A 10,124-nucleotide genomic window follows, 5' to 3' on the forward strand; every position below is an offset into this window, starting at 1 on the left:
CACTCTGGACTTTGGCCTTTCCAGTAGCTAGTGTGGCAGCCGGGGAAGACTGGGAGCACAGTCTCTCAGACAAAAGCAAAAGAAGAAGCTGCAGGCATTGTAGTACCTGCCAACTCTCCCCAGAGGAGGTAAGTGGGATACTGGGAGCTGGGGGTGCTGTGGGAAGACTAGCTAGACATTACACACATTGACAGACAAAGCTTTAAGCTTTTTTTTTTTTTTTGAGACAGAGTCTTGCTTTGTTACCCGGGCTAGAGTGAGTGCCGTGGCATCAGCCTCGCTCACAGCAACCTCAAACTCCTGGGCTTAAGCGATCCTACTGCCTCAGCCTCCCGAGTAGCTGGGACTACAGGCATGTGCCACCATGCCCGGCTAATTTTTTTTTCTATATATATTTTAGTTGGCCAGATAATTTCTTTCTATTTTTAGTAGAGACGGGGTCTCGCTCTTGCTCAGGCTGGTCTCGAACCCCTGACCTGGAGCGATCCACCCACCTTGGCCTCCCAGAGTGCTGGGATTACAGGCGTGAGCCACCGTGCCCGGCTGCTTTAAGCTTTTAACTTCCTTCCTCACACACTATCCCCTTTGATCCTCCGCAACTCTGAGGTGGGCCTGGTGGGTGTTAGCCCCACATAGTAGATGAGGAAACTTGTTCAGAGACGAAGTGAGATGCTCAGCATCACACAGCAAGTGTGGGAGGCACCAGGACTGAAATACAAGGCTCTTGGCCCTGTATGTGGTTCTAAAAACCAGGCCCAGTTTACATTGAGAGGGTTCAGGTGTCCCTGGTTTTAGTAGGAGAGAAGGTGTGACGGCAAGCAAGAAGATTCCTCTGCTCCCACACGGGACCTGGCTTTTAGTTGTTAGCCTCAAATATAGGGTCTGCCCACAGTTTTGCTTGCATGGATGAGCCAGTTATCTGCCAAGCAGATAATGTCTCAATCTGCTCAGGCCAGACACTTCCAGCTAGGGAGCCAATTAGGGGCAAGGGCTTGAGGGCCAAAGTAAATGGGACAAGTTTTCCTGCGCAGCCTAGGCTGCCACCTGCAGGTCACGTGGGTTCCGGCCATGTGGCTGCCTCTGCTGCTGGGTGCCTTGCTCTGGGCAGTGCTGTGGTTGTTCAGGGACCGGCAGAGCCTGCCCGCCAGCGATGCCTTCGTCTTCATCACCGGCTGTGACTCGGGCTTCGGGCGCCTTCTGGCGTTGCAGCTGGACCAGAGGGGCTTCCGAGTCCTGGCCAGCTGCCTGACCCCCTCAGGGGCAGAGGACCTACAGCGGGTGGCCTCCTCCCGCCTCCACACCACCCTGCTGGATGTCACTGATGCCCAGAGTGTCCAACGGGCAGCCAAGTGGGTGGAGACGCACGTCAGGGAAGCAGGTGAGTATGGCGGAGCCACAGGAACATGGTGTGGGGACATCGTGATCTCTCTGGTGCCCCCTTCTTGCAGGGACTGCAGGAAGCTAGAGGGACTAGTTGGGGAGGAGCAGTGAGTGTTCAGATGCTCCCAGGAAGGACAATGGGTGAGGGCCTCACCCACCCCCTGGTGTCTTTCTCATCTCCCCACAGGGCTTTTTGGTCTGGTGAATAATGCTGGTGTGGCTGGTATCATCGGGCCCACACCATGGCTGACACAGGACGATTTCCATCGGGTGCTGAGTGTGAACACGTTGGGTCCCATCGGGGTCACCCTTGCCCTGCTGCCTCTGCTGCATCAGGCACGGGGACGGGTGATCAACATCACCAGTGTCTTGGGTCGCCTGGCAGCCAATGGTGGGGGCTACTGTGTCTCCAAGTTTGGCCTGGAGGCCTTCTCTGACAGCCTGAGGTGAGGGGTGCAGGGCCCTGGGCTCCAAGCCCAAGAGCAGCCCACTCAACAAACAATTGATTGCCGGGCATGGGCTGGCAGAGATGATTAAGACACAGCATAGTGAAATATTTAAGAAGAGACAGTTTAGGGCTAGACCATGGGTTCAAATCCCAGCCTTCTTTCATGTGAGCTTTGTGACCTTAAGTAGATTACTACTCTTTACCAGTTTTTGGTTTTTTGTTTGTTTTGGTTTGGTTTTTGAGACAGAATCTGACTCTGTTGCCCTAGGTAGAGGCAGTGGCGTCATCATAGCTCACTCCAACCTCAAACTCCTGGGTTCAAGTGATCCTCCTGCCTCAGCCTCCTGACTACAAGTGTGTGCTGCCACACCCAGCTAATTTTGTCCATTTTTGGTAGAGATGGAGTTTCGCTCTTGCTCAGGCTGGTCTCGAACTCCTGATGTAAAGCAATCCTCCTGACTCAGCCTCCCAGAGTGGTAGGATTATAGGCATGGCCACCGCACTACACCTTTACCTGTTTTTAACTCACCTGTTAAATCAGGATAAGAAAACCTGCCTCATGGGTGTTGTGTTGTGAGTGAAATGAGGTTCAGGGAAGGACCCAACAGTGCCTGGCACGTAGTAAATGCTCAAAAAAAGTCTGCTATCATAATTATCAGTAGGGAAACAAACTACTATTAATAATAACTATTCCAGTGAGCTAGTAGCTTTACATAACATTTCCTCATTTAATTCTCCCAACAACCTTATAAGGGTAGGTATTAATGCACAACTATTTAATAGTTAGGGGAAGCAACAGGTCTCACCCCCACATCTGATTGCCTAGAGAGCCTGGTCATTATGTTCTCCTGTCGTTCTTTTTTTTTTTTTTTTTTTTTTTTTTTGAAAGAGTCTCACTCTTGCCCAGGCTAGAGTGCCGTGGCATCAGCCTAGCTTATGGCAACCTCAAACTCCTGGGCTTAAGCAACCTCAAACTTCTGCCTCAGCCTCCCAAGTAGCTGGGACTAAAGGCATGCACCACCATGCCTGGTTTTTTCTATATATTTTTAGTTGTCCAGCTAATTTATTTCTATTTTTAGTAGAGATGGGGTCTCGCTCTTGCTCAGGCTGGTCTCAAACTCCTGACCTCGAGCGATCCTCCCGCCTCGGCCTCCCAGAGTGCTAGGATTACAAGTATGAGCCACCGCGCCCGGCCCTGCCCCTCTTCTTTATACAACAATGTTCCAAGTTCCATGGGAGCACAAAGGAGACTTGATGAGGATGACAGGGGAGGAGGCCCTGAATTTTGAGCAGAAGTTCAAGTTGCCCAAGTTGAGCCCACCTTCCAAGGAAGCCTGCCCTCGTCACCATCACTCAGCAAATAATGTAAATGTCTGCCTTTGTCCCTATCCCTCAGTCTTTAATTTTCCAGTTGGCATCATAGAACATATGCTTTATACTTGGATTTCTACATCTGTGCCAGGGCGATGGGATGTATCTCCACTTTCCCCATTAGATTAGCCTCCAGCAAATACCAGTCTATACCCTTCATATCTAGCACTCAGGGCTCAACCCTGTGTTTTGGGAGCTAGGGAATAGGGTTCCTCTAGATCAGGAATTGGCAAACTGCAGTTCTCAGGCCAGGTCCAGGCAGCCACCTACAAGCTAATAATGGTTTTTACATTTTTAACTGGTTACATTGTAAATGGTTATGTAAGTACCTAATATCATTAATTTTGTTTCTTGGCCAACAGTGCCTAAAATATTTACTCTCTGGCCCTTTAAATTTTGCTGACCCTTGCTCTAGATAATAGAAAATATAAAGGAAAACAGACCTCAGAAATACCTCCCTCCGTCTGCCCCACTTGCCCCTTGTCCCAGAGCAGCAGGAATCTCCCTTACCATCAGGACTTTTGTCCCTGATCTGTGGTAATTTTCTCATCTTAGCTCCTCCACCCATGTCCCTGAAAGTCCCCTCCCTATAGGGCAAGGACCAAGCAACTTCTCTCTCCTCTGCCCCCACTCCAGGCGAGACATGGCTCCTTTTGGGGTACGAGTCTGCATCGTGGAGCCTGGCTTCTTCCGAACCCCTGTGACCAACCTGGAGAGTTTGGAGAACACCCTGCAGGCCTGCTGGGCACGGCTACCTCCAGCCACACAGGCCCTCTATGGGGAGGCCTTCCTCACCAAGTGTGAGTAGCTGGACCCGTACACAGGGGTACCTGAAGGGAAATGAGTACCAGAAAGGCCAATCCCACATCGGCCTGCTGGGAGAAGGTGGGTATGAATGGGATGCCACAGGAGAGTGCCCTGGCCATGTGGAACCCACCCACACCCCATACTGGGGAGGGGATACCTCTCACCTCTGCTGGGCAACAAGCCCTAGGACCCAGAAGAGAGGGCCTCGGGTGGGCTGGAGGGGGAAGGCAAACTGATTGCAACCACCCTCGGGACTGCAGACCTGAAAGTGCAGCGGCGCATCATGAACCTGATGTGTGATCCAGAGCTCACCAAGGTGAGCAAGTGTGTGGAGCATGCCCTGACTGCTCGTCACCCCCGAACCCGCTACAGCCCAGGCTGGGATGCCAAGCTGCTCTGGTTGCCCGCCTCCTACCTGCCAGCCTGCCTGGTGGATGCTGTGCTCACCTGGGTCCTTCCCAAGCCTGCTCAGGCAGTCTACTGAATCTAGCCTTCCACCAAGAGATTGTTTTTCAAGGGCAGAGACTTTGATTTATTTGTGTCCCTGCCCTGGTATTGCCTGATGTCTGGCACAAAATAGGCACTCAATAAAAGTGTATTGTTAAAAAAAAAAAAAAAAAATGGGCCGAAATGAAGGTGCCCAGGGGCAGACTGAGCGCATTTAAGTACTAACTACCTTAAGCTGGCTTAGAGCCCAAGGTCTCTGGCCTGTTTAGTGCCTGCAAAACAGCTAGCCCCCACTGGGGGGCGCAAGGGAGCTGTCTTGCATCTATGGCAGATCTTGGGAGCTGCACCTCCAGGAGTGGCCCCCAGAGGGCACTTGGGAGCGTTTCCCTTATTTTCTACACGGAGTAAGGTCGCAATTCAGTGTCTGTGCTGGGAATGGCCTTTATTTTTCTTGGGAGAGGAAGGAAACTGAAGAGAGGTCAGGGCCAGGATGGGTGGTTTCCATGGAAGAAAAGGCGATATTTATCTAAATTACTAATACCTAATAAATCGAGAAGGAGGAACACTGGCCACTCAGATGTCAAGGCAACTTAGCACCACCCTGAGAGTAGCTGGATCCCCTTAAGGATGGGCCAGGGAGTTAGTTGTTGGGCCCTTAGAGGTGAGAAGATGTCCAAGGTAGAGCTGGGCTCTCCCAGGTAGGAACTTTGTGGGAAATTCATGAATGTTCCAGTGCTGAGCCTGGTTGCACAAGACTAAGGACAGGAAGGGCCACAGCCTCCTCTGGATCCCCACTTCGGCTGCCAGCCCAACCAGCACCTTCAGCAAAATCCTTTTCCCAACACCCCCCTCCCCCAAAATAGGCCTGCCTTTCCCAGAGGTGCACAGAGCAAGGTCCCAGAGGACCGGAAACATGGATAAGGAGTGGGAAGGGAACCCATATCACTCTAAGACACACTAAGACCATCTCTCTTTTCGGTCTGAAAAAATCCATTTAATTGAAAAACCTGGAGGATACTACTATACTCCCCCAGATGAAGGGGGCTGAAGAGACCAGACCCCCTACATCACCTCGTAGCCACTTCGGATACTCTTCATGAGGCAGCAGGCAAAGACAATTCCCAAGACCTGGAAGGAGAGATGGAGATGGGGGTGGAGAGGAGTTCAAGGGCAAGCTACCCCAGATTCATGTAGGAGACCCTAAACACACCATCTCTGGGCCAGTACCTCCTGCTCAGCACCCTCCTCCCCACTCCCCCACTTCTACTCCCCACTCCCCAGATGCCCTGGACGGACTCCCAGCCCCTGCCCAGGCTATTTCTCACCTCTACAAAAGCAATGCCCAGGGCTGCTGCAGCTACCACCAGCACGTTTTTCCTCAGCCAGCCCCCGATCTTCTCCACACAGCCCTAAAGGGTGGCAGGCACACAGAGCAAGAACACCATCAGAGACTTCCCACCCACCTCCACTGGTCCTTCTGTCTCTTTCCTGCCCTATGTACCTTTCACCCCGCCCCTCTCCCAGCATTTCCAGATTTCCTCCCCACCCCTGACCCTCTCCACCTCCATCCCAGGTCTCTTGCCTCCTGAATCATTTCCCAGATTTCCCAAGTCCCATACTTGGAGACCTCAGTCTCCTCCCTACCTCCGTATAGATCTCCTTGAAATTAATCCCACAGCCCACAGTGACATTGACGCAGCAGGAATCAGGGACTCGGCCCTTGCCCATCGAAGGGATGTTCTCCCAGTCTGTGTAGTTGGCAGCCCCACAGCACTTAAACTAGGGAAGAGATATGGGGGAGAAGGTTGTTAAGCAAATCTCCACTTTCAATATGGAGATGAGAATTCTCTTCCCCCACTACCCCTGTTCCCAGCAACCCCACTCACATCTTCCTGCATCCTGTCCAGGATTGAAGCCGTGTTGTTGTTTTTTGAGTAATTCTCCATCTGCTGCCGGAAGTCCTTATTAAACTCTGACATCACCTGAGAGTAGGGAGGTGCACTGTTGAGATCAGAATTCAGGAACCTGGGTCCCACACCAGGCTGAGGAAGGCTCTCCCCTTATTCCCTGCTTACCTTATTTCTAAACACATAGCCAGCAATGGCTGCGGCCACCTCCACCAGCACGATAAGAGATAGGAAGATGGCAAACTGCAGGAGCAAAGGACAGGGGTCAGGTTTGGAGTCTATGGATGAAAAGGGCTTGCTCTAGCATAGCCAGTCCCTGGACCACTCACAAAGGTCTTCCTCACCCACCCTCATGAACCCCAACCACAGAAATGGCCTCCAGCAGTCCCACACCCATCCTGGTCCCACACCCCACTCACCGTGACCATAAGACAGTAGTTCTCCTTGCAGGTCCCACAGCAGCCCACAAATGCCACCAGGAAGAGGAAGGCACCCACTGCAATGATGACCACAGGCAACAGGGAGCCAGGGGTAGTCCCGTGGGTGATGGTCTGACTCAGGACAAGCTGGGTCCCTACACCCACAGCAATCAGTCCCAGTGCACAGGCCTGAGAGGAGGGCAGGTGAGAGTTAGGCCATACCCACAACCCAGCAGTCCTTCACACGGGAGGGGAGAGGGCAGGGAGTGCACCCAGGACACAGACTTGACCCCAACCGGGAGACAGATTCTCACACCTCCACGAAACTTGACTGTGGAGTAGGGGCATGACCCATCCTTGCCCCCCACCCACTCCGGTGAAGGCTGGTGAGGTATTCAACACACTCAGGGAGAAGGGAAAAGAGAGTCCGGAGTCAGGAGCCTCGCCTTCCTCCAAGCAGCTCTTCCACCAGGGGGATAACCAAATGTAAAAAGAGTTCCTGGAAAGCCCTGACCCCAGGGCCCAAATTCCTGACCTAGAATAGTGCTTTCCTTGGGCTCCCAGCTCACTTCTCTTTCAGAACCGCCCCCTTACTATCTTCTAGTGCCCACCTCACATGCATCAGCTGTGCCTAAGGTTCCTCCCAGCTAGGCTAAGGAGGAGGAAAATAGGGCAAGAGTGGTGTCCCCCTCCCTGGACAAACAGTAGCCTCCCAAGCCAGGAGCCCAGGGCAAGAGCAACCTGAGGTGGGCAGAGGCCTTCCTCGCCCCCAAGCAGCTGGGCGGAGAGGGAATGGAGGGACGAGGGGGTGGAAGAGGAAGCGAGGGGAGAGGGAGCGCGGAGGAAAGCCCCGTGGCGATAGCATCAGGCACCGTTGGCTGGTTGCCCCACTGCCCCTGTATCACAAGTGGTTGGGTCACCAGACAGGAAGGGCCAGGAGGGGTGGGTATGGGAGGCGCTGCACACCCAGGATGGTCATTCTCGGTGGAAACAAGTCTCAGGGGTCCACGAAAGCGGGAGGACGGGGAGGAAGGGGTGGCTGTGCTGTCTCTCCTGGGGCTCTCCTTCCACAGCTGGTCTCCAGCTGCCTTCATTCTTGGTCCCTCAGCCCTCACCACTCCGGAGCCAGGTCTCCCCGCACCCTGCCAGCGAGCCCCCATCACACTCCCTCCCCACTCACGCAGAAGGCCAGCAGCAGAACGTAGAGCAAGAACTTGACACATTTCATTCCTCCTTCCACCGCCATGGCTGCTGGGCCTGGGCCACAGGGGAGGGCGGGGGGATTAGAACGGGCCGAGGGGGACCTCGGTTTCCGACTCCCGGCCGGCCCTCGAGGCCTTCCCTGCCCGGCCCCGACTCCCGGCCCCTCCCACCCGGAAACCCGCGGTCGGATCCACGTCTCCCAGCCCCCTCTCCTCCCGGCTGGAGAGGGGTGGGGGCGACGGCCCCGAGGCCCGGACCCCGCCCCGCCGCCTCCGGGGCCCGGGACAGACCCGAGGGCTCCGGCAGGGGCTCGGGCCTGACACCGACCCTCGGCCCACCAGCCCCCAGGCGTCAAACACCCCCTCCCCGCCCAGCCAGCTCTGAAAAACGGTCCTTAGCCCAACCTTATCCCCTCAGCCACTTTCTCCTGGGCTCTGACCTCCCCCGGCCCCCCAAAAGTGCGGCCGGCACCCGCACCATACCCTGCCCGGGCTTCTGGAACTTTAAAGCAAAGTTGCTCGAGGGCCTGGAGAGCGGCTCGAGAGCGCGGGGCGGGCCTTCCGAGGCCCCGGGCGAGCCCCTGGAGAAGGGGACTGCCAGTGGTCTGCCCCACCCGCGCCAACGTCGCCTGGGCCCCGCGCTCTCACCTGGGCTCCCCAAGGCAGTGCGCTCCTCTCCCGCCGCGGCTCAGGGGCTCTCTAGCTGCGCCCCCCAGCTCCCGCCCCGCCTCCCGAGCGGCCCCGCCCCGGGCTCCAGCCACAGCCCCCTCCCCCGCCGCCTCCCTCATGTGACGCGGGAACAGCTGCGGCCTGAGTCACTGGGGCCCGCGACGGGAGGGCCGAGCCCCCCGCCCGGCCAGGGCCACGTGGCCCCTACCCGGAAGACAGCGCCCACCCCCGCAAAGGGAAGGCACCCAGGGCAAGACCTCAAGGCGCCTGGGGCCCTTCTGGCGCCCCCACCTCCGTGCCAACTCCGGGTAGGAGAGCGGGACCGAGCGCCGCCTGGTTCCCGCTGGTTCCGAGAAGCCAAAGGAGGGACGGGCGGCCCAGAGTCACCCTCTAAGCGGCGGGGCGGCGGGGCGGCAGAGCTGAAGCCAGGTGACAAGGTGGTCTGACAGAGGCTTCCTCATCCTTCACCTGGAGCCCACCTCCCACCTCTGGCTCCAACTCTGTTCAAGCCCCCATCCCCGATGAGCTGTGGACTGCCTGGGATCGGGTGAGGCCAGAATAAACACTTCCAGAAAGTCCCTGGCCTCGCATCCTGGGAGTCTCCCAACATTCTAGAGTGGGGGTTCCTTCCTTGCCCGCTTCTGTTAGCACAACTTCTCCATTTTCCAGGGCGCCTGGTCTGAGAAAAGGGGAGGAAGTCCCTACTGGTACCCGAGGTCATACCACCTAGCCAACCATGGCATGCCAGAGTGGGTCCCTCCCTTTGGAGGATTCACGAGGTCTACGCTCCCATCGCTCCTGGATCAGCTCGTTATGGCAGAGACATGGGGGAAGACACTAAGGCAAGGTTATATCCCCTGGATTTCCCCAACTTATCCTAGCGGACAGCCAGCTCTTCTCATCCCAGAAGGAAAAGTTAGGTGAGGGCTGAAAGGCCCTCCAGCTGCCTCCCTCCCTTGTGTGTCACTGATGGTCCCGGCAGGAGCTGGTATGAACAGGACAAAGGTTAGGAGCAGTCGTCACACCCTCGTACCCCCAACCAGGGCCCCACTACTTATGTTCTCATGGTCTTGCCTCAAGAACCACTTCCTGAGTCTTGGTGTCTGTGTGTACACAAAGAAGGAAAGAAATCATAAGAGCAAAAGGAAGTAGATGTGGGCGGGGCTGAAAACCAGTTTCCAGTGGGACACACCAAGCCCATTCTGGACCTTGCTCCCCCTTATTATGGCAGCGGGTAGTGGAGGAGGAGCAAAGATGCTGAAGAAAGGAGTATTCACTGCTGCCACTAGATGCCAGGCATGTGCCATGCACATGGGCAGCAAGGAGCGGAAGACAGTGGCCTCTGCCAGCAGGCAGAAGGAAGTTCTGTCCACACTGTGAAGAAAGGCAGAGCCTCTGGTGGCAGCTGGATAAGCTCAGAGGGAGGGACAGTGGGAGGAAAATGGGTTTCACAGAGGTGGGTAGTGTTCTCCAA

The 10,124-nt window shown here is 55.6% G+C and overlaps 2 protein-coding genes across 10 annotated transcripts; one reads left to right on the forward strand and one right to left on the reverse strand.

The window, feature by feature from the left end:
* On the forward strand, nucleotides 1–4,653 carry RDH5 (retinol dehydrogenase 5). Of its 2 annotated transcripts, none has more exons than XM_069490282.1 (5): nucleotides 1–128; nucleotides 1,032–1,378; nucleotides 1,568–1,826; nucleotides 3,836–3,999; nucleotides 4,267–4,653. In XM_069490282.1, the coding sequence occupies exons 2-5, from the start codon at nucleotides 1,069–1,071 to the stop codon at nucleotides 4,488–4,490; spliced, it is 957 nt and encodes a 318-aa protein (XP_069346383.1). In that variant the 5' UTR covers nucleotides 1–128; nucleotides 1,032–1,068; the 3' UTR covers nucleotides 4,491–4,653. The 2 variants fall into 2 exon arrangements, with proteins under 2 accessions (XP_069346383.1, XP_069346384.1); XM_069490283.1 differs by having other exon boundaries at nucleotides 1,037–1,378.
* A 762-nt stretch (nucleotides 4,654–5,415) lies between these two features.
* CD63 (CD63 molecule) lies at nucleotides 5,416–9,331 on the reverse strand. 8 transcript variants are annotated; one of them, XM_069491838.1, is made up of 8 exons: nucleotides 9,038–9,331; nucleotides 7,960–8,036; nucleotides 6,780–6,968; nucleotides 6,529–6,603; nucleotides 6,340–6,435; nucleotides 6,098–6,232; nucleotides 5,779–5,862; nucleotides 5,416–5,581 (listed from the first exon to the last, which is right to left on the reverse strand). In XM_069491838.1, exons 2-8 carry the CDS (start codon nucleotides 8,023–8,025, stop codon nucleotides 5,516–5,518), a joined length of 711 nt encoding a protein of 236 aa, XP_069347939.1. In that variant the 5' UTR covers nucleotides 8,026–8,036; nucleotides 9,038–9,331; the 3' UTR covers nucleotides 5,416–5,515. The 8 variants fall into 8 exon arrangements, with proteins under 8 accessions (XP_069347939.1, XP_069347937.1, XP_069347936.1 ...); XM_069491836.1 differs by having other exon boundaries at nucleotides 8,942–9,061; XM_069491835.1 differs by lacking the exon at nucleotides 9,038–9,331 and adding an exon at nucleotides 8,630–8,714.
* Nucleotides 9,332–10,124: the final 793 nt, after the last annotated feature.

Source organism: Eulemur rufifrons, chromosome 16 (genome assembly GCF_041146395.1).
Source record: "Eulemur rufifrons isolate Redbay chromosome 16, OSU_ERuf_1, whole genome shotgun sequence".
NCBI classification, from domain to species: domain Eukaryota; kingdom Metazoa; phylum Chordata; class Mammalia; order Primates; family Lemuridae; genus Eulemur; species Eulemur rufifrons.